The sequence below is a fragment of the Canis lupus genome, chromosome 7 (genome assembly GCF_011100685.1).
Source record: "Canis lupus familiaris isolate Mischka breed German Shepherd chromosome 7, alternate assembly UU_Cfam_GSD_1.0, whole genome shotgun sequence".
NCBI classification, from domain to species: domain Eukaryota; kingdom Metazoa; phylum Chordata; class Mammalia; order Carnivora; family Canidae; genus Canis; species Canis lupus.
This window is the reverse complement of record NC_049228.1, coordinates 22,601,375-22,625,291: the sequence shown is the minus strand read 5'-3', so window position 1 is coordinate 22,625,291 and position 23,917 is coordinate 22,601,375. Positions and strand designations below refer to the sequence as shown.

The following is a 23,917-nucleotide window of genomic DNA, read 5'->3' as shown; positions in this document are numbered from 1 at the left end:
GTCCCTAGAACGTTCTCTATAACACTGATCAGGATAGGACTTGAGAAACTCAAAAGATTTTTCCGAGTTTCTGAAGGGAACTCAGGCAACAAAAAAGGAAGGAGCTCAGAGCCTTTGGAGGGTCAAGATATGGAATAGCCAGGCAGGTGTGTGTCACTCACATGTAGATGGTGTCCGGTTCCAGACATCGGATGATCAGAGAGATGGTGGTGAGCTGCTTGTCTGGCACCTGAGAGGGCATGGCACAAGGCGACTTTGCTCCAGAGATGATGTCGTCCACAAAGCTCAGCACCGTTTCTGCCCAGGGGGAAGGAATGGAAAAGGCCATGAGAAACAGCGCTGGCCAAACAATGAGGAGATGGCATCAGTTCAATGAGAACTTAACATCAGTGCCGCTTCATCCCCAGTCATCTCAAATTCCTGGTAGAGAAAAAAGACCTACAAAGAATTGTCTTCTCTGTTTCATGTTTAATCAATTTAGGGCCATTTGTCCAGAGTGAGTTCAGAAACAACTACAGCAAGATGTACACACCACATCTGTGAGTTCTTTTGTGAAATGTTCTTGGCAAGGGCAGGGAGCAGCTGCTGCGGGCAGTGGTCACTGCCAGCCCTTTGCAGTACCTGTGTGCATCTGGGAAAGGGCCTCGGAGGAAGCAGGAGACAGCTCTCCCTGCCTGAAGGCCGTGCGTACATCTCCCAGCCTCGCTCATCATTTCAGTAGAGCTTATTTACCCTGCATCAGACTGTGGATGCCACTATCCTGTGGCGGACCACACTCATGCGTAGGTTTTAGGGATGATTTATGTTGACCTTTCCCTACATGTAGGCAGCAAAATACTAAGGCATGGAACATTTTTCATGGGGGGTTTCCACTTCTTGAAGACTTCCCTCTTCTAGCTGGACCTGGCAATGCAGAGTTTGCTTTAGGACAAGACACGGGGTAAGCACATCTGTTTGCACATGCTTTTGCCCGGAGGGGGGCTATTAGCAAAGGAATTTTTTTTTTTTTTTTCTGTAATCATGGCAGTGGTTAGCACAGAATTGTTTCCTAATTGTGGGCTAGGATAACTAGTGTACTCTATTGTTGTTTCTTTGTGAGTGTGCCTAGAGGCAATGAAATGGACACCTCTTTAATAAACAAAAAGAAAAACAAAATCAAAACAAGACTTTGTCAGACGCTCACCATGCAAAAACTCTTAAATGGACAAGATGGCTGTTCTTGATTGTCCCTGGCTCCTCCTCCACTGCCCTGGGATGCTGGAGGCCTGGAGTAAAGGCCAGGAGGCAGGGCATTTCTCTTTTCTTTTTACCAATGGGTTAAGATGAGCTCATGAAGTCAGAGATGCTCACCTGTCTCCACTTTGGAGTGGTCCATCCTGTCAGTGACCTTTTCTTGGCGGATGAGGTAATCTACAATCTGCACCCCGATTGGAGGCTCTGAGTGTTCCCACTCCAGGACTACCAGAGTGCTGCTGGGCTCATGGACCGTGGAGAGTCTCAGCCTGAGTGCAAGAAAGGGAGAAACAAGACATGGAGACCATGTTAGTTCTTTGATGCTCTTCTGATACCGGTCGCCTTCTCAAATGCTTTCCATTCGAGTCCTCCTTCTAACCTTTCTTCACCAGTCACTACAATGATCTCTCTGAGTGCCTGTCTCCTTCACTAGAGAGGAACAGTTCTTGAAGACCCCTGGAATCTATACTTTATTACTCTAAGTGCCTGTTACATATCAGGAACTCAACAGATGTTTGCGAATAAATAAAAAAGTAGGTGAATCAAAGATGAATGAACACCTATATCATATAGGGTCAATGGATACAGCATTCAGGGTGGCCCTTTACAGGGCTTGGAAATGTAAACTTCTGGATTTGCTCTCGAGAATAGGAGAATGTGCCTATAAAGCTCATGCCAAAGCTTACTGAGATGGTTTCTGGGAAAGCCCTATATCAACAAGGCCAAGATCAGCTCAGTTTCCATAGCATTGCCAGGATCTGCTCTGTGGGGGGAACCCTGGCTTTCCCTCTTGCTACGGGTACTAACATATTTCCTTCCTGACACTTTCTGCTGGCTGGGCCTTGCAGCAGACTTGGTTTGAGGCTATGCTCATGGGGGGCTGCACTGGGCAAGAGAAAGTTGACCACATGTCAAGTTCTCCTCAGGGTGATGTCCTGTGTCTACAAACTCAGGCTCTGATTTTGGTTTCTTTCTTTGCTTTTGGGTTTCTTTGAATACCCTAATTCCTGACTCCAGTCTTTCTTTGATTTTTCCAACTCATAGTCTCCTTCCACGCAAATTGTCCCTTCTGACCACTTTTTTGCCTTGCCATCTCATACCTCCTTGTATCTTGCAGAGATTCAATAAACATTATTGACATTCAGTGGTATGGATCCCCTAATGGTTCAAGTGGTTTCAATTTGCTGCCTTGTTGTGACTTCATATGTGTATCTCAGGTTTCTTACTGGCTTCCAGTTGCCAGTTTCTTTCTAGACCACGGACTTCTGGGGATTTTCCCAGCTCCTTCCTGCTGACTCCAGTCTCCCTCCATCACACATGTCCCTGCCATTCACCCTCATCCTTGGTCCCCATATCTCACCACCTCTCAAAGTCACTGTCCTCTGGTCTCTACTCAGTTCACAGCTGCCTGTCGCTGGTCTCACTGTGACAGGTACTACAGATGGAGCACACCAAAGCAATGGTCGATTTCAATTCAGCAAATGTTTGTTGAGCACCTATTACTCATAAGAACGTGCTTGGTGCTAAAGACGCAGTGGTGCACAAGCCAGCTCCAGTCCTTTCTTTTATGGAGTGCTCAACAGACAAACATGCAATTATACACATGATTATAATAATGTGTGATAAGGACTTTAAGAAGAAATCACGGGAGGCTGTGGGAGCAATAGCAAGGAATTCAACCAGTGGGAAAATAATACAAAACACATGCTCTTTAGTGGCTTACTATGAAGGAGTGCATAGTTTGCATATGACATTAAAGATGGATTAGACCCAAAACAGTGCGGATATTGACAAATTCATTAATTAGAGTCATATGCAGAGTGCTATTTTGAAGAAAAAAGCATTAGGAAGCTTAAGTAAGTAACTAAGCCTTTCTGAGAAGTCAGATTCTGTGAAAATGTGGACTAAAGCCGGCCTCTACTGAGAAACATGCATGATTTACAGGGCCTCGTGTAAAACCAGAGAGCACTTCTATGTCCAATTACCAATAAACATTTAAGAAACGAAGGTCTGCTACTAAAAGGAGTGATTAAAATTGACAAGTGAAGTCCTTAATAGATGTTCCTGCTTATGGAAATTTAGCCCAATTTGATCTTTAGCAATGACATATAGCAATGAACTTTAGCAATGACATATAGAAAGGAAATCAGCCCTAGGCTACCAATGGTTGGATCTTGTGTCCACCCGATGATAACTATTTAGTGGCTTCAGTGTGACAAAATGCAGGTAGTTTTCTTAGTTGGTGAATCCATCTAGAAGCACCATCTGCTCTTATTGGCTCCCTTTATACCAAAAGAAAGGACTTTTACTGATAACGAACTTGATTCTCTTTTCACTCAAGAGGTCCAAGTCATGGCTGTAAAGAGCAAGAAGCCAAGTGCTGGTGTATCTAAAACTATCCAATAGAGAGAGAGCATGTAGACAAGAGAAGATGCTGGTTTGTGCTGATAGCTACTGTTGTGTTCTCATCTTTCTCCGTTCTCTTCCTGCTGACCTCTGGCTCTTTGATGCCTACCCATACTTCCTTGCAACAAATTCGAGGGCAGCATCCATAGGACCAGTTTCTCACTTGCTGGTGTCCTCCTGCTGACTCAACCCTCTTACTCCCACAGATCCTGATCCTCCCTTTGGGCTTTCTTTGCCTTGCCAACCCATGGGGCCATGCCATTCCAGCTGTTCCTGCCAGCACTCTTTATTAGACACCATATGTCTGTGCTTCATTCCCAGGGCAGATGCCATAGTAGAGGCTAACGGGGTTCCTGCTCAGGCCTTAACTGTCAGGATTTACAGGAATCTGGCCAGCTCTTTTCAGCCTTCCCTTGAGGGCAAGGGAATTGGACATGTTCATCCTGAACCATCTTAGCAGTCCTTTGTACTCTGTTCACCCCTCAAATGCAGAGGGCCCCTAATGTGCATCTCTGACCCACTCTTCTTCCGAGTTGATACTTAGTTGGGAATATTCTTTCTCATAGCTGTGGTTCCATTTCTTATTTCTTTGGGGTTGATTTAAGTCTTCTTATCTCTAGTATCTATCTTCCAGACCATCTTTCCCTCTGACCACTGAATGTCTCAGTAGGACTGCCCTGCTATGTCTCCAAGATAGGTCCAACTGAACATAGCCTCTCCCTCCAATCTGTATATCCTCTGATGCTTCTTTTCTCAGCTGTGGCCTATTTATCTTCCCAGCTACTAGGGCAGAAGTCATAGGTCCATTCTCTACTTCTTGTGTAGAGAAGTTACCCACACCAGCAGTTACCCATAACCCCCTGTTGGTTCTACTACACCAGCAGTTACCCATAACTCCCTGTTGGTTCTACCTAAAGTCATCTCTCTGTTGTGTCTTCTCCACATTATCATGCCTGAGATCATGGCTTCTTAGCAGTGGTGGCTCTGCTTCCTGCTTGATGACCTTGGGAAGGTCATTCAGTCTATCTGAACGCATTTCTTTGTTTCTTAAATGGAAGTGGTAACGGTCCTGGATGGCTCCACACAGTATTGCCACCCAGGAAATGTGTTGTTGGCCTAGCAGAGTCTCACTGCAGATCTCTCACTTTCTCCACTGCAACGTCACTTTACCCCTCTGATCTTCTGGCCATGCTGTCCTACCCTCTTCACCTTCAAGGAGAAATTCATGTGCCATTTCTTTTGTGAAGCCTTCACCATTCCCCAAATTCAGACTTGACCATTCCCTTTCACACTTGACTGAAATGTCTCTTCTAACTCTTAGCAGACCATGTCTTCTACTATTACACTCTGTGTGCCTGCCTCCCCTGAGATTGAAAGCTCGCTGAGGCCAGGCACTGCCTCATGCTTTTCTTCCTATTACCTAGCACCGAGCCTACTGCTTTGCAATGACTGGACACTCAGTAATATATTTTGCAGAAGAATCAAGCGGAGGTGTGCACACGAATGAGAGGCAGAGAAGGGGAATCATACACCGGCTGCGGGAGGGGCGCACAGGTGGGGAGTCCATCAGCTCCAAAAGCGGTGGAGTCACATCGACACCAGTCCTCGATGACATCTCCGGTCCCTGAGCACCAGAGGGAGCTCATGGTGGCCTCCTGTAAGAGCTGCAAAAGAGGACAGAGGAAAGAGTGAGTGTCCGGAAGCCAGGGCTGAATCACCACAGGCAAGAGACAAAATCAAAGCTTTGCTTGGTCCTAGATAATGCCCAGCCAATAGGCTGTGGCACTGCTTCACCATTTTCTGATCTAAGATTCCTACCCCAGGAGACCATTTCTGGGAAGCTAGACCTCGGAGGACCTCTTGGGCGCCGTTCTCTCTCAATGTAACAGTTCACCCCTGTGGTTGAGGGCTGTCACCTTGGAAGCAAGTCTTACTTCTCCCTCCTTCTCCCTCTGTCAACCCACATCTGAGGCCCTTACAACCATAACCTCTTTACCACCAACTGCCCCGACGTCTCTTCCCTCTGCCCTGTGGCACTTGGCCTTTCTCAAATGCCTCTCTGGTATCCTCTCTTGCCCTCTGCACCCTGCCCAGCACTACTTCAGCATGCCTTGTACCTCAAGTACAATATCTGTACAGATCTGCCTTGGGTTGTGATTGTGTGTGAGGCCTCCCTTTCCTGGTAGAAGGTAGAAAGAGTGAGGCATTCATTTGGGCTGCGAACTGTGCTCTAGAGCAGTGTGTCCTGGGTGAGGACTTAGGCTCTGCCAATTGCCACCATGTGACCTGGGGCAAATTAGATAAACTTGGTTTGATAAACCGGATTTAAGAGTCAAAGGGATTAGGTCACTTCCTCACTTCATGCTTTGCCTGACTGAACCAAATTCAAGTAAAAAGTCTACTTTTTTTAAACTAGGAAAACAGACTTTTCATTGAGAGAGACAGAATAAAGAGGGAACTGTGGCTGCCCGTGTAGTCTTCAATCAATCACTAGCTAAACACCTATACAGGCCTATTTCTTGGGCTAAGCATTAAGAATGCAGTGATGTGTAAGACACATACGGCCCCTGCCCACATAACTCTTGCAGCCAAATAACAAATAAGTGAACAAACCAAAGTTACATAAGTGAACAAATAACTAGGACTGGTGGTATGGGCTCCAAAGGAAAGGGGTGAAATGGGACAGGAGGGACAAGAAAGGAGGGCAATCTCACAGAGGGGTTTGGAAAGGCCTCCTGGAGGAGGTGTGTTTTTATCTGAACTTGGAGGGACAGATCAAGAGTTCTCTGGTTACAGAAGATGGGGAAGTGTTCCAGGCAGAAAAACTAGTATTAAAAGGACTTCAGCCTGGATGAAACTTGACCTCTAAAATCAACTGAGAAAAGGCTCCTCAGGCTGTAAGAGACCAAGTGAAGAGTGCAAGGTGCTCCGCAGGTGGGAGGGGGCGGAGCCTGTTACAGATGCCAAATGGGCCTGGTAAGGGGCAGTGTCACATTCTAAGGGCAGGGGAAACCCATTAAAGTGTTTTATTTATTTTTAAAAAAATTTTATTTACTTATTCATGTGAGACACACAGAGAGAGGCAGAGACATAGGTAGAGGGAGAAGCAGGCTCCCTGTGGGGAGCCCAATGTGGGACTTAGTCCCAGATCGTGCCCTGAACAGAAGGCAGATGCTCAACCACTGAGCCACCCAGGTGCCCTGCCATTAAAGTGTTTTAAAGAGGGGAGCAACATGATCCGATCTTCAACCCAAAGGAGTAAGGACCAACACTTATTATTTTTTTTTATTCATTTTTTAACTTTTATTTATTTATGATAGGCACACAGTGAGAGAGAGAGAGGCAGAGACACAGGCAGAGGGAGGAGCAGGCTCCATGCACCGGGAGCCTGATGTGGGACTCGATCCCGGATATCCAGGACCGCGCCCTGGGCCAAAGGCAGGCGCCAAACCGCTGCGCCACCCAGGGATCCCAGGACCAACACTTACGATGACAAACATTTCTTCAAAAGTTCTAACTTTCCACCTCTGATTAACACAATTCCATGAGTTCCTACTCCCTGAATCCTGGGCTATTGGTAGCTGAAGAATGTAGGACAGGGTAGAAGAGGAGAATCAAGAAGGAGCCCTTTTGGACAGGAAGAGAAAAAAGATTACATTTTTCTTGGTATCTACAATTGTTAAGCATTGCATCCTCATTTGTTACTAGATTTAATCCCAAGTCCAGAAAAGAAATAGGATTTTCCCATTTATGTTATTATTTGGCTTTAAGGAAAGTAGCTGAACTTTAAGCCAAGTTCATCCACCCATTCATTCCTTCATTGATTTATTTCATTCATTTATTCAGCAGAGTGTCAACTACTGGTAGGCACTGGGATTCTATAGAAGAGTGAGAGCTTCTCATAGTCTACAGAAAAGTAAACAGATACGTGTGCACTCATGATAGCAGGGGCTGTAGAAGGTGTAGGGACATAGACAGTGGGGGATACCTGCAGGAACAGGGGTGGGCCTGGGAGAATAAGGAAGGGTTTGTCATAGCTGGTGATGCTTGAGTTGAAAACTGGAAGTACTGTAACAGCAGGAGTTTGCCAGTGGCAGAAATGTAGGAGAGGCTGTTCCCGGGAGAGAGAGTGACAGTCTGAAGGGTCAGATGTACAACAGAAAATATATTGTGTTTAAGGGGGTACCAGAGGTTAAAATTTAGAGAATAGGATATAAAGTATATAGAGAGTGCAACCTAACCAGGTAAGCGAGGACCAAATTGGACAATGAACTGCCCTTATAATGATATACTAAGGATTTTAGATTGCATTTAACAGATTCTGCAGAGCTACTGAATTTTCTTGCTGCAATAGGATCTGATGTATTGGGAGGATGGATTCAAGGTATCTGTGTTCCTGGTGATAGATAGATGTTAGGGAGTGACAAGAAAAGTTAGGGAAGCATATCTGGCCTCAGGCTTGGACAACTTGGTAGAAAAGAATCTCATTCACTGGGATTAAAACACAATGGTAACTGTCTAGGGTGGAAAATAGTGAGTTCAAGTTTGTTGGGTTTGAGACACCTGGTGGGTTCTATGGTTTGACCTACTGGTTTCTAGACTGTTTCTAATCACTAGACTGAAATATGGCATCATAAATGATCTAGTCCCATAGAAGGAGGCCAAGGAGGCCAACAGAGGTTAGAAAATTGGTCCCAGGGCATCCCAGGTGGCTCAGCGGTTTAGCGCTGCCTTCAGCTCAGGGCCTGATCCTGGAGACCCGGGATCAAGTCCCGCGTTGGGCTCCCTGCATGGAGCCTGCTTCTCCCTCTGCCTGTGTCTCTGCCTCTCTCTCTCTCTCTCTCTGTCTCTGTCTCTCATGAATAAATAAATAAAATCTTAAAAAAAAAAAAAAAGAAAATTGGCCCCAGACATACCAGAGGAGTAGAGGTAAGAATACATACCGAATTACTGGTGTCATGACTTAACACTTCTCTTCCTTTACTACTTTACTCTGTATCTCCACTCTTTGTGAGAAAGAGGAAGTAAGAAGGAAAAGCAGAGGAGCAGAGAGAATGAACAGAGGAGATGGAATATGTTTAAGGAATAAGAGAGAAGAAATGTGGGATGGTGACTGAAGCAGCTCAGGGCCACCTTGCCTACATGTTCAGAAATTAAACGTTCAAATATGGCCAGGTGAATGATCTCTCCCAAGTTCTCTCTTAAAACCAGTGCAGGGAGACAGGGAAGGGCTAATGTCTGGCAAGTAGGAGTTCCAGACAGGGAGATGCTAAACACAAAATTTCCTTCAGCTTCCCCATTTTGCCCATGATGCTCCTGCAGGAAGCTGGGAGTCTCTGTTCTCCTCCCACCCAGCTCTCCCGTACTCCATAGATCTGCATGCCTTGTCCCATAGGGCAGTGCTATGAGGTGCTCCCTACCTCTGCTCTTCTGGGGCAAGCACTGAGGTAAGGGCACTGGATTCAAGCCACCACAGCTTTGGGTCTCCATGGTGACACCAATCCATCCTTCTCACCATCCTTGCCAGCCCCCTAGTTTCTTTTCCACAGCTCCTCCTCCCCAGTCACTTCTACTAGAATGAAGAGGAATTCATAGGCCAAAGGAACCATTTATCCTTTTGTTCCCGTGAGAAACCTTGTTTTAAAACACTCAGTGAACTATCAGTGGCAGAAACAGAAAGGTGAGAGCAGCACACACGTGCAAAATCCCTCCTTGCTGGTCTGAGCATCACCTATGAAACAACTGTGACACACCAGGTGTCCCTTAAAAGAGGAAAGAGAAAGCAATTATCACCCTGCCTGGATGGGCACAGCTCTTGGGCAGGGAAGCAGCTCTCTGCTCTCACTATGTCTTGTCCCTCAAGGTCGCCTTTGCCTATAGTCTCAGAAGTCCCACACCCTGAGCTTTCGTGTTTTTATTCTTGTCATCGTCATCATCGTTGCTGTTGTGTGTGCTGTGACCCACTCTGTTCTTTCTGTCCTTGAGGAGATCAGAGAGCTAGGAAATGAGCTAAGCCACTGTCTCTGCCACATTTCTCCAACTTATCCTTTTGGGCCCATTCATTTTCTCATAGCACCTTTGGAAAGGGAGCCACAGAGGGAAAGGAGAAGTGGCTGGGAAATGTCATGACCTAGCAGCATAACATAAGGCAGAAGATTTGCAAGGAGGTGGTTTTTTATGGTGAGCCAAGGGCAGGAAACCATCCCCACCCCCCACCCCCAGACTAAGACCAGACTCATCGCTTTGAGACCTGTGCCTGAAGCACTCCTTCTAGCCCGATTGCAGCCAGTTCAGGCCTGGGATCTGTTAGGACAGCAGAGCCTCTTCCCATGACTGTCCCCCAGGCTTCCTGAAAAATGACTTTGGTGACTAGGAATGCCATGTCTCCTGATCTACCTTCTTTCTCCAGCCCTTGTTGCTCAAGAACCTACACAAATGCTGAGTTGTGACTCCTGAGTCATTACCATGGGTGTTGTGATGCGCTGATTTGATTTAATATGCAAACATGCAAATCTAAGCAAATTATGTGCCTGGATTAGCTAAACAAAAAGTCTCACCATCCATATTCTAGCACAGAGCTCAACTATACCCTGTCACGTCCCCAGGCCATTTGGAAAACCCTCTGTTGTTGCTGATACTTCCCTGAGTCAAGAGTCCCAGGCCTCTTACCCTCTGGGTCTGGTTATTGGTCACCAGTTCATAGATGGGGGCTGCTCTGGTCACCTCCAGCAGAACTGGCTCAGCAGGAGTGTCAGGGCTGGATGTCACATGACACAGGGGGCAGGATGAGGGGCATCGTCCCTTGCTTTGGCATTCCATGCGGACTCCAGCCGCCATGCGCTTGGTGCCAGACTCCGACAGGCTGGCGATGTATTCTGGGAATGTCAGCACCTTGGGGTCTCTTTCCCGCTCCTCTGACTCGTCAGATGGGGAGTTGCCTGCCAGACACAAAATGAAGAGGAATGATGAAGCAGGCAAAAGAGCAAGGTCTTGCGTGATCTCATGGCCCTTGAGTGCTGGAATCAAATCCTAGGAAGGTCACAAAAAATCACTGACATGTTACAGGATGTGATTCTGATGGCCCATTCAATGCAGGGAACCCGTCCTCCCAGGAACCTATTAGAGTTGGAGAGCCTTCCAAATGTGAGATCAGGTGGTTTCCCTCTGGAGAATCCTCAGCTCCACTGATCGATCCCCTCAGGGGGATGCATCTGCAGTGTCTGTGCAGGACCTACAACTATTGTCAGTAATACAAACAGTAACAACAGTGATTATTCTAAGACTCAGTATCTTCATCATAAAATGAAGATATTGATCGTACCTACCTCTAGCATTGTGTGATGAATAAACGGCAACATGTTTTTAAAGCACATAACACAGTGGCTATTGATGTCCAATCATCATCCTAACAGTTTTAAGTATAACTAGAGGTAAGGTTTACCTAAACTATGAAGCGAGATCTGTTCCGGACCTCCTTTAACCCTTAAGAGAACTCTCTGCAAGGAGTTCTACCATTGCACCCATTATATGGATGAAGGAAGCAAAGCCAAGAGCCTCAGGATCACACAGCTAGTCTGCTGTAAGCACTAGGATTTGAATGCAGTTTGGTCAGATTCCAAAGCCCTCAGGTCATTTGGGAGGAAGAGGATTTTTCTGCTTCATTATTCATCAACATATTAAAGATGGGGGAGGGAGTTTGGGCTTTTTCATAAAGATGTGCAATCCAGAGAGATGGATTTATATTGCCCTTGAATGATGAGTGAAAGATAGAGAAATTCTTGGTTTAATTTTGCTTTATTTTTCTCAAAGATGAGAAATGCCTACCTGAAAATAAATACTACTTTGTTCCCTATAGAAGAAAGCACTGCTTGGTATTTGTCTTCCAAGCCTTTGTGATTTCCCATTTAACTTATTCATGCTAGATGAAGATGGAAGTACAGTACACCGACCAAAAGCCCTGGGCTCTGTAAGAGATTCCAAAGTCTTTATGATACAGTTGCAGGTTTGAACATCAAACAATTTCATGGAGACCACTAGGCTTTTAGATGCCAGGGGCAGATAGAGAACATTCACCCTGGGCATCTTGGACCTCTCAGGAATGTGGTACTTGATAGGTCAGATATTTGGGGGGCATGGCTGGAAGGGTTTGCAAAAGGGATTCCAGAAGGTGACTGTGAGATACAGCTCATTGACTTTCTAATAGGGTTCTCTCTCATGGGGTCCGGGGAGCTCTCTGCTCTCCTCCCCCGTGTTTGCTATGTAATGTGAACCCATTTGGAAATGTCATGAGACATATCAACACTCTTGTTCCCCAGATGAACAACCTCATTATGAGGCTGAGGCATCTTCATCCAGAAGCTCCAGTGGCATGGGACTCCTCCTGCACGTGAAAGCAAAGGACTCACTCAGTGACTATAAACGTGGGATATAATTTATTTCACATTTGCAATTGATCTAATAGCAAACCCAGAGTTGAACCAAAGCCTTTCCTGGGCTCCTAGGAAGCACATAACTGCACACACCAAAACTGAGAATGATGTTATCAAGCAGGGAGGCCCAGGAGCCCACACCAGCCAGCCCCAGAGTCACTCGGAACCACTTGTCAATCCTGATTGACATTCAGGTTTATGCCACTCAGTCGACCCTGCGGCTGGGAGTATTTGTAAAGTGAGCACAATCTAGCAGAAGTCTCCTCACCCAGGCCTCAATCTTCAACAGGCTTACAGGAACCAGGCAGGCAGAGATAAATGAGGTGAATGGATTCTTGATATGATTTCTAGAAAAAACAGGCCTTCATTTTTGGGAAAGTGAATGAAATTTAAAAACAAGATCAGGAAAGACATGGTGCTCCTTTTCAAGACAAAGTTTAAACAATTTTGCTGTGCAAACCATGCCAGAGAGCTTACAGGTCTCTTGGAGGGCCCTGTGGCTCTTGCAGGTCAGATGCATTTCATCAACCCACCCACAGCCCTCCTCGGTGAGAAAGTCTTCAACAGAGGCGGGGAAAGAGTTCCCACGAAATGACCGCTAGGTGGTGATATCAAGTCTAAAATGACTTCTGAGAGAGGAAAAATCTGTGATGAGTTCTGCGTGGCCACTTTGGCACCACAGAAAACAAACGTATGGAAAACTCACACCTGGATACTTGAAAAAGTTTGTAGTGGTACCATTTTTTTTCTATGAAATAGTAAAAAAATGAATGAGCAACACACTTCCATAAGATGCATCCTAAGGAGAAACATAATCGAGACAGAACTCAGAGACAGAAAATTAAAATCCCCTTCGATGGAGTAACATTTGCAAGGGGAAATAAGACTCCATCAAATTCCTTTTCTCTTACGTTTAATCCCCAAATACCCAGGAAGTCCACCCCCTCCCTCCCCTACCGCACACCCCATACACGTCCTTGGGTAGGATGCACCGTTCTGAGAGTCGGATGCGGCCACTAGAGGGCACTGCGCCCCCAAACACAGGGTTGCTCAGTGACCACCTCCCTGCCCTCCAGCACTCCATCAGCACCGCTTGTAATTGCTGTAAACATTGGAGGGGCTGTTCCTTGGCCGCTGTCTTCTGACTATCCCAATTAAAATCAGGATTCAGCGAATCCCTCTCAATATCCTCCAGCTCCTGGTAGGTGCAAGGTTCCGGAGGAGAGAGGCGTGCAGAGGAGGATGCAAAAGCAGATAGATGGTGGCAGACCACCAAACTCTCGTATTAAGCCTGAATCCTATTTTCCTTCTCCTGAAAATCTTCAGGTCCGTAGAAAGCGGGCCTTCTGAAGGCCCCTCCAAGTCCCATTATCAGGCAGCACAGAGCTGTCTAGAGAAGAGCTGGATTTATACAGAAGTGATGAGCAGTGAACTCCCAAAGCCATCTATTCAGGCTCCAGCAAAGAATAGAGATGTGTGTGAGAAAGAGATTTTTCAAAGAGGAAATGCATTTTCCATGCACAGTTAAAGACACAATTGGGAAATACTCCTTAAAATGATGGAGTCCGGTGGTGAAAGCCCAGATAAATCTCCCTTTGCCCAAAGAGAGCACCTATAACCATCATGTCTGTGGCAAGTGAAAGAGTAGCTCAAATCCCAAAAGCTTCAGGAGAGTCTGATCTTTGACATTTGCTTTTAACTCCCCCTCAGAGGTAGAGTGGGCAATAGACAGGTCTGTGTAGAGAGTCACAGGGAGGAGACCCCACCTTCTTTCCTTAGGGTTCAATGACTCCCCCCTCCACTGCTTACTCTAATTACAGTCCATAAGTATTTCTTGCCTCTTCTGCCCTCTAGATCCTGGGTGGAAATGTTCTAGAACTTTAAGACCCTGTCTCTTGATAAAATGGATATACAATTTCAAAAGTTACAGAGTCTCTGGACATAAGAAAGAAGCTACAGTTAAGGTCTTAAAAGATTATAATTGGCAAAGGTGATCAAGAACACCGAGGTGTGGCCCGCTCTTATCCCTGTTTGCAGAATTCATCTCGTTGCTCTCAGGGAGGCTTTGGAGTCCAGCCATGACACTTAGCTTTCTTATAAGTAGAAGAACAGCCAACCTGGAATGTAGTTAACAACCCCAAAACTGCAAAGCATTTTGCAAATACAGTTTGCTATAAATAAATGCCTTTTGCTTTAGGCTAAATCTGTATCCTACAGCACACAGTGGATGAATTTCCCCAATAGAATATTGTGGAACGAGAATATTGGCATCCTTGATGTTCAGAATCTCATTGTGGATGAGCCCATGGCCTTAGGTGTGTACATACTGACCCACCTAGACTCTGGAACCATGCAAGGATGATAAAAGTGACTGACCCATCCTCATGCAGGGTCTGCTCTGCTGGTAGGAACTGACAGGTCATGGAGGTGGATTAGTTGTTATGAAGTAAATTGGTACAATTCCTCTAGGATTCTGGGACTGCTTAAGAATCTCTCTCCTGAGTTGGTGCCCAAGGCAATGAGATGTTAATGACATCACAGCTAGAACTACAGAGGTAGTTCATTAGGCAGCAAAAAAATCAAATGCAAACTAATTAGATCCTAGCTCTTGGAGACAGCTTAGGATCTATGGGAAAGAAGACATGGGGCAAATGAAACACAGCCATGGTCAACTGCGCCCTGGAGCTCACAGGCACCCTGCATTCCATCCCTCTCCAGCCAGTTCCTGTTCACACCGGGTGTCCTGGAGTTATCTGAATTCATACTTCCGTCCATGCACTCTAGCTCAGATTAGTCTCTCAGGATGTCTGGTCACATCTTTGGACAGAGGTTCAAGTCACCCTGGATGACTTAAATTGAACTCCTAGACTTGCCATAAGACAGTCTCTAAAATCTGAATAAAGTACAATGTGATGGATTAATAATCAAGGGAAAGAGGAAAGGGCGTAAACTGGCCACTTCTCTCTACTCCTCTGTATGAGACGATGAGTGCTTGGGGCCAGTCTTTATCTTGGAAACTCCTTTACCTAGTTCAGGTGTATCCATAGCCATCTTCTCTCTCTCTCTCTCCCCCCCCCCCCTTTCTCTCTTGATAAATACAGTTAGATAGACATATATCCATGGATATAAGTTTTTTGGGAAGAGTAAAGGGGCTGAATACAATAACTCATGATCACAGATTTAAAATTTAAAAACAAGTTAAACATAAAGAATAAAAACAAATCATTTGTAAACAGCCCCTTACTAAACTTTAAACAATCAAGTGGCAAGAACAAAGCAGTATTTCAGCAACAGCCAACTGTCTGTCTCTAGCCAGGATCTCTTCCACGAGTGTAACACAGCCTCATTAATAGCTTGCTTGGGAGTCCACCTGAACGGCCAATGGGCACCTCAAATTCGACGTGTCCCCAACCGTTGTGGTCATTCCTCCACACTCTCCCCAGCAACCTGCTCCTCCCGCAAGGTGCTAGCTCAGCAAATGGCACTGGCTTCCTCATTGCTCCACATGGAAGCCCTGGCTCTGTTGTTTGTTTTCCCTTGCCCTCTCAACCAACCACCCAGTCTTCACATTCTTTACATCTCCTAACTGTCCACTCCTCTGCTTGCCCACGGCTGCCTCAGGGGCACAGCAGTTGGAAGTGTGAGATTGAGTCAAACACTCTGGGATTGATTTCTGACCTTATCACTTGCCAGCTGTACAATCTGGGGGTGAGTTGCTTGACCTTTCTGTGCCTGGGTTTTCTCATATAAAAAGGAGATACTAACTGACCTGATTTAGTAAAGCTGTGGTAAAGATCATTGGTACAATTCACAAAGAGAGTTTCACAGTGCCTGGGATGGAGTGAGTACTCTCTAAAATTAATTATTCTCACAATGCCTGTCTACTTGTCTGCCCTGCCCACCAGCCACACCATCAAACGGGCTCCTTGCACAGCAAAACTGTAATATCCCACAGTGCCTAACAAGTAGCTAATGCATTTGACAATTCATTAAGCAAATATTTATTGAATGCCTACAAATGTTTGTCGAATTAATAAGTCATTTATAATGACTTGTAGACAAAATGACTAGGTGCTAACTAGACTGGCTGGGTTTCAATTCACTTCCCTTCTTGCTGTCCTGGGTTCTTTTGAGGTTTTTCTAGTTTCCTCCTACAGAGAGGACATCAATCCAGAGCAAGTTCCACTCCTTTTGGGTACAAACGTGAACTGGCCTGAGATGATCTGGTCACAAAGATTTAAGGAAATACTGCCAAAGTACATCTTGCAAATTGCATAAAAACACACATAGGCATCCCAAAGGTTACTGATGTACATTGAGTTAAGCTTAAGAAAAGGAGCAGCCAACTGTGGCACTGAGGAGCAGACAGTGGTTCTCCTGTGACTGGTCAGTGTGGGAAAGTTGTAGCCACTAATGTCACAAAGGGGCCAAAGGATCTGGTTGGTGTCCTGGGCCATGGGCACCAAATAGTAGCTGAGGTGGAAAGCATATTGCTGTGGGGGGGTAGGCAGCTCTGGAAGCTGAGTGACAGCACTTGTACCAGGATTCAGCATCACATATTCCACTTCACGAGAAAAAAAAAAAAAAAAAGACAGTGGTTGTAACAGCCAGAGTGGGCGGACATTCCAGACTACAAGAATGATCCTCAGTATGAAACACGAAAACCCGTGTCTTCGGCAGTTTTCCTACTTTGCACCATCTCAGCCTGTACATAGGAGCCCACCAAAGCTTCCAGCCACACATTCATCATTACTCATTAGCTCAGAGGAAGCACATCTTTGGGGATGTGCTTTTGGGATTCAATACTGGAAAACCATTGGTTCACGATTGTCCAACATATTCAGAAACAGTTCCAACTCCATAGCGTTTATATTCCTGTCCTTTCTTACAAATGAATTTACAATTTTTTTAGACATCTTTTTGTCAGAGTCTAGTCTTTACTTTTTATTCTAAAATTAAAGTTTCTGAAACTTCAGATCTAGCTCTCTGGTATTTCTTTGGGAAGTTTCTGGAAATCACAAATGGTCTTTGTTATAAACATGAGCAACAGCTCTGGGTGTGGTAAGGTCCAGTGTAAATAATTAGCAGTCATCAAATATCCACTGGGTACCTTAGCAAAGCATCATTAACTGGGAGGTTGAAGAAAAGGTGTCTTCTGGAAAATTGAATTTTTTGTTTAATTGATACTTAGCCAGAAAATGCTTACTTTTCCTCCAATTCTTGTTGACATTTTTCTTCTCTAAAAATGCAGTTTTCCAATTTTCTGCCTGCCTCGTGAAGCATTGCCTACCAAACAGAATTAAACCTTTTCCCAAGGCACCTCCAGGTGATCATTTTGCTCATCAATTATGACTATGCAGATTTGGAAGCTGTAGGAGACAGAAATAAAACGGTATATATACCCCCGAAGGCTTTTAAAACTTGATCGATAACACAAGGTTACATTTTCTTAAGATTGCCCCCCCCCCCCTTAATGGGCGTGTTGTCAAACAAATAATTGCCTGGTTGAGGTTCCGGGATAATTAAGTTCGTGTGAAACTGAGGTTTCCGTGTCGGTGCGGTGCCTTGTCCTTGCAAAAGTTGTTGGTCCTCTTTGGCATGGGAACAGTTAACTCAATAACAAACTGACCAAACTTCTGACCAGAACTCACCAAAGCCTCTGTCAGCCTCTTTTTTGGTCAGTAATAGTGATGGTCCATTTAGGAGGAGAGGTTGGGTCCAAAGAATGCCATAGCAGCATCTGCCAAGGGATTGATAAAAACACACAGCTAGTCTTGCCTAGCCCGGACTCCCACTGCACCCCTTTTAATCTTAAACTTCTGGTAAAGAGGGAAAAATGAAGATAGTTTGGTGAGCCACCACTTTGAAGATGCACAGGGACCCCATTTCTACACAGCCCATGTGTTTAAAGAGGATCAAAAATAAAATCCAAGAATTCCTAGGAAGCCCTAAAGCTTTTACTTCAGAAATGAACCCTTCTAATCAGCCAGACTTCGAGTCCCCGGTGGGCAAGAAGCTGCCTTATGGTTTTTGTTGGACTGTCATGGTTCTCACCCAATGCCTGGCATTGGATAAGCATCCGACAAATCCCTAGAGATGGCAAGAAGCAAAGGAAGTTTAGCTCTTTCTGGTCTCTTATTGCCTGCAACTCCTCAAGTCTGCACCGCAAAGCCTCACTGGGATTCAGCACAAGGGCCAGGCCAGGAAACCTGAGAGGGCTCAGGGGGTTCTGGAAGCATTTCCTTGGTGCACACGTGGGATGAGTACAGGAGACTGGGCAGGTATCACTGTTCCCCTCCCACCTAAAGCGTCTGTCTTTCTCTCTTCCCTCCTTCCCTCCATCTTTCCCTATATGTTTACCAAGTGCCTCTCTGCCCCCATCATTCCTACTAGAAGTAATTCCCCTGGTACTCGGAGCCTGTGTCCAGAGGAACACCCAGCACTGTGTCAGACAGGGTTTGGTGTTATGTCTTGTCTGTCCCACGCACCTCCAGGACAGGGCCTCACTCATTCATGTGTCCCCAGAGCCCAGCACCCGATATTCCGTGGATGCTACCTCAGCCTTGGCTGGAGTGTCATAAATGTATGTGTACACTGTCGAACACCCCCCTTTTTAATGTTGACATGATGACATTTTGTTCATTTGCCTCTTATAGTCCCATTCTTTTTTCACCAAATGCCTTTCATGGGGCTCTGAGAGGTTCCCCACATTTTCGTTTTTGTCATGTCCCTCCCCCTTCCATTTCCTGGGGCTGCCAAGACAGATCACCACCTGCGGAGTGGCTTCCAACAACATCAATTTATTCCTCTGGCTCTGGCGGCAGAAAGCCCAATATCGAGGTGTCAGCAGGGCCACACACCCCCTGCAGGCTCTCAGGAAGAATCCTTCCTTGCCTCTTCCAGCTTCTAGTGGCTTATGGCATTTCTTGGAGACTCTCGGCTTGCAGATGCATTGTTCTAGTCTTGGCCTCCATTGTTTCGTGGCTTTCTCCTGTGTGTCCAAATCTCCTTCTCCCTTCTAAGAACACCAGTCATTGGATTTAGGGTCCACCCTAAGTCCAAGATAACCTAATTTTAACTATATGGGCAGAGAACCTGTTTCCAAATAAGGTCACATTCTGAGGTTCCAGGTGGGCATGAATTTTAGGGGGACACGTCTCAACCCTCTGCAATGTCCAGGGCCTTGAACACTGTGACATCACCCGGTGAGCCCTCTGCTGACCCACGGCCAGGGACGATTCATTTGCTGGCCCCTTGGGAGCTGGCCACTCACCCGCTGGATTTCCTTCCAGGGCACCAGGCAGCAGGACGAGGGAAAAAGTTTCTGGCTCCCTCAGCATCCCAAGGCCCCGCTGCAGCTGTGTGTAGCTTCTTGTCAACATCAAAATAAACCTGACATAGAGATTCAGAGTCACAGCCTTCCGGATGTGCAGAGCTGCATGGGATTATCCCTGCTGATTCACCAGACAGAGTGGCATGGGGAGGGCCGGGTAGGGCCAGGCTTAGAGAGAGGTGAAAATGAGGAACACCTGCGGGATGGCTCTTTGCAAATCTCCATTAGCAGAGAGACCACGTGAGTGAGTGGGCACGCTCAGCGGGCTCCTGTCAAAGAGCCTCCCATGCACTCGTCTGGAGATTAAGGCTTTTTTCCCCCAGCCTTGTGTTTCTTGTCTGGGAAGCTGAGCTGAGAAGCCAAGCGTGCATCTCAGACCACTCAAGAGCAGAAGGTTCCCCCCCACCCCTGCCTGGTGTCCTCCCCCAGAAGGAGCCAGGACAGCTCCAGGGAGTAGCCCAGGCACAAGTAGAAGGAGGAAGCTGGACCAGAGAGAAACAGAGAGCTCTCAGCAGCAGCCTGGGCCTCTGCTAACGTTAAATGCTCCTCTAGGGATCTCGCTGGGCTTCTAGTGTGATCCAGGATGGAATTAGTGATGTTTCCTTCTATTTACGAGGCAGCATTATTTCCCAACTATGGGGTGCCTGTAAGCTTTGCCAGAACCATCCCCTTGGGACATTCTCAATGTGACTCCTTATACTTCTTCCTCCATTTACTTGGTCTCCTGCCCTCTCTGCACCAGCTCAAGCCTCATCATCTCTTTTCTTTATGGCTTCAAATCTGGACAAGACGAGCACAACCGAGAGAAACTCCGTGACAATTCTGAAATGGGTAGAACTCACATGTGATCAGTACCTGCCATGGCTCCACATGACAAGAACCTGGCTGCGCACAGTGTGTGTGTGTGTGTGTGTGTGTGTGTGGCCAGGATGCACACACGAATTACACATAGGTGGGAGCCTCTCAGGGTTTATGTGGCTCCACAGCAAGAGATTCAATGCCTTGCTGAGATACTGTGAAGTCTGGCTTATAAATATCTTTAACTACCAAACGGTCTAGAAATTTTTAATAAAAATATTATTCAATAATAATACTACTACAACCAGCAAGGGAATGTTGTAACGGTCTCCATTTTCCTCTTGATGCTCATCTAGCTTCTGTTTTTCAAATGATTTTGGATGTTAAATCCTTTTGCTGCCCTGACCAATTTATTCTGCAAATTAACTGTATATGACAGAACTTAAAGTCCGTTACCACTTAGCTTTGCCTCACTGAAATTTATGCCGCTTTCCTGCCCGTTGGAGCCACCAGCTCAAATAGATTGTGGCTCCTGGTGGTGATTTGGATTCTGCTTAAGTCCCTTACCTCTTGGTCCTCATCTCTTGAGTTTAAAATGTGCTGAGTGGACCAGGCCCTTTTCACCTCTCGGTAACCTGTGCTCTATTCTCAGACACTATGGTCTCTGCAGCTGCCCATCCAGCCTTAATCAAACTCTCCTTACGAGATGTGCTTTCACCCAGAGCTGTGACCCACACTGGTCTGCGAGGGAGACTCAGTGACTCAGCCTGGCTGCCAATGGCAGAAACAACCAGATACTCAGGCAAGCAAGAGTTACAAGATGAAGAGGCTGGCAATGAGTGGCACACGGATGGAAACTCAGGTTGTATTTAAGAGAGTGTGGTAACCAAGGTGAGGGAAAGAAACAGCACCATAGCAAGCCACACGAGTTGGTTCACTTCTGGGTAATTCAAGTGGAGAGACACTCTGACGCTAGGGAGGGCAGTCAGGATTCCAGGACCTCATGTTGGTATGACACAGTGTCATATCAACAATAGTTGAAGCAGCTGGTGGAGTTTGGAATGGATACGACAAGACCTGAACACAGGCTTGGGAAGTCTGTCTCTCTCCAAATATTGGAAGGGATGTCACACGGAGGTGGGATCACATAAATTCTGTACATTTCAGAGGGTAGAATTAAGAACCAAGGAAGGAAATGAGAGGAAATGAGTTTACTGGATCATAAATTTTCATTGAGCGCCTACTGTGTCAGATACAGTACTCAATGCTAATGTACACAGATACATCTTTTTCAAAGCTCATTTTTCAGTGTGCGAGGTAGAGGAGTGGTTAGAAAAATAGAAACTGATATGATGAGAAATGAGAAGAGAGGCAGTGGAGATGGGCTCTGGGCATACCTACGAGGAAGTTTTGAAATCCACTTCGCTGGACTGGGGAAGACTGAAGAAAGACTCTTGATTCCTTCAGGGACAAGTTTTAGAATAACTTACAACTGATACAAAGTGAGACGGGCAGACTTGGAGATGGTAGGTTCTGGGCTAGTGGAAATGGTCACGTGGAAGCCAGCGGAAGCCAGACAGACAGTCACTGTCAGGGACTTCACAGTAGGGGGAGTGCTTCAGAAGGGCTCTGAGTCCCTTTCAATAGCCAAATATTAAACTTCTATTACTCTGTGACCTCATCGTTTCAGTCTTGCCCTAAATCAGTGGAGTGGCAGTGTGGGGATGTGCCTTTGAACAAATGAGTCTGACTTTGGATAACATGCCAGTCCTCAGATACCATGTTGGGATGTGCCACCCTAAACAAGAATAATTTATTTTACAAATATTGTTAGAATACTTCTTAAAAATTCTTCAAGTAACCAAACATGTAAAAATAAATAAAAGTGGGGAATACACTGCTAGGCATGTGGCATCACTACTGTTTGGTAAACATAAACAGCTCTATTGTTTACGGAGTCATTCAAGCATTTACTCAGAGCTTCAGGGTACAAGCAGCCTAATTTGAAAACTACTGATTCAGAATCTAATGACATTGGCCTGAACTGTTCCAGGAGTAACCAAGTGTGCTCCCCCACCAAGAGGACCACGTGCTGACCTGAGAAGGATAATGCCACCAGCAGCAGATTCTATCATTCGCCATCTATGGAGTCTGCTTCCTGGATTTTGCCAGACCAAAAGCACGGTGTGGTCAGTCCTACTTGGGTGATAATAATGAAAGCCAGAAAACTTATCCTCTTGACCAAGAATGGATCTATTCAATCATACAAGTTCATCTCATAAAGAAAGGACTTCATGGAAATGTGAGAAGAAGGCAACACCCCTGTAGACATTTCTGTGGGGGGGGGGTGGGGGTGGGGGCGGACAATAGAATGAGGAGTAGATGCAGAAGCCAAATCTAAGGCTCTCCTTCAAGCAGTTGTATAGAGGTGTGTATGTATTAACGCTTTCCATTATTAACTCCTCTCATTCAAACATCATAAAGAGAAATTTATCATTTTGTTCAACCAAGGTGATGCTATGATTTTACCTTATTTCCTTGCATACTTGTAGCAAAAGTAGATATTAAAACAATGACAAGTGTTAAAATGACCAGTGCGGTTCCTAAATAGTCCTTATCAAGGAAGAAAGAGGCTTTCGTGTAGCAGGGCTCAACTGTCATCATCTGTAAAGATGGCCATCTTGTCACTTTGGTCTTTTTTGTTTTGAAAGACAAGCAAACATGCGGGGAGGTGCAGAGGAAGAGGGAGAGAGAGAATCGTAAGTAGCCTCCACACCTAGCACAGAGCCCAACTGAAGCAGGGCTTCATCTCATGATCCTGAGGTCATGACCTGAGCTGAAATCAAGAGTTAGATGCTTAACTGACTGAGCCACCCAGACACCCCCATCCTGTCACTTTGGCCATTAAAGCCCCTGACACCATGGTCTCCCTTAAAGTCTACTTCTCTCTTGTGCACACATTCAATTCCTTCTGTTAGTAGAGAAACTAATGGTTGATGGAGAGCAGCAGCAAACAGCCAGCCAGCCAGCCAGCCAGAAATGGCCTTGTTCTGCCCCTGAGCCAGCAGAAGCTCCCAGACCCAATAGTGTGTGAGGACATGGTCTATAAGGAGGCCTCTCTCTCTGGGACCTCTGATATTGGACCAATGAAAGAAAAGCAGATATCTGGTCTTGAAATTTAAGGGAAGGCCAGAGAAGAGTGCAGCAGGCCTGTCTCAGGGGTAAGCAGTTGAGATAGACACTGTAAGCATATTGTATCCCAGGCCATCACTTCAGCTGGCAAAGACTGTCTTCACCTGGAATTCCTTATCTCATGAGAGAAGGCAGTTAGGGCTGGGTTCAAAATCCAGAGCTCAGGGACATTTGGTAAGATGCGTAAGTTCTTGGGCTAGTTTCCTTGTGTATTAAATTGGTTAATAACTTATCTCACAGGATGATTCTGGGAGTTAAATGGGACAATACACATAAAACTATGTGTTGGCTTCCAATATCTTAGCTCTCAATGGTAGCCATTGTTCACTATTATATTACCATTATCTAGCATGGTCTTGGTACCTGGGAGGTACATACAAAATGTTCATACAAAAATGAATGAAAAACAAATACACAAACATCAATGCTCAAAAGCAAAATAAGGATCTTCAGGAGCCAGAGATGGAACAAAAATACTCAGTAGTAAATGAGGACTAAACTTTCAGGCTTTGGATCTGCAGGAATT

General features: G+C 45.7%; 1 protein-coding gene across 2 annotated transcripts in view; it reads right to left on the bottom strand.

The window, feature by feature from the left end:
• Positions 1–23,917, bottom strand: part of ASTN1 (astrotactin 1) — a 296,944-nt gene that overhangs the window by 21,949 nt on the left and 251,078 nt on the right. For both annotated transcript variants that reach the window (XM_038542419.1, XM_038542420.1), the window contains exons 17-20: positions 10,309–10,577; positions 5,170–5,303; positions 1,351–1,502; positions 162–297 (exon numbers count right to left, since the gene is read on the bottom strand). In XM_038542419.1, coding sequence (XP_038398347.1) covers positions 162–297; positions 1,351–1,502; positions 5,170–5,303; positions 10,309–10,577 — 691 coding nt within the window. The remainder of the gene's footprint in view (positions 1–161; positions 298–1,350; positions 1,503–5,169; positions 5,304–10,308; positions 10,578–23,917) is intronic.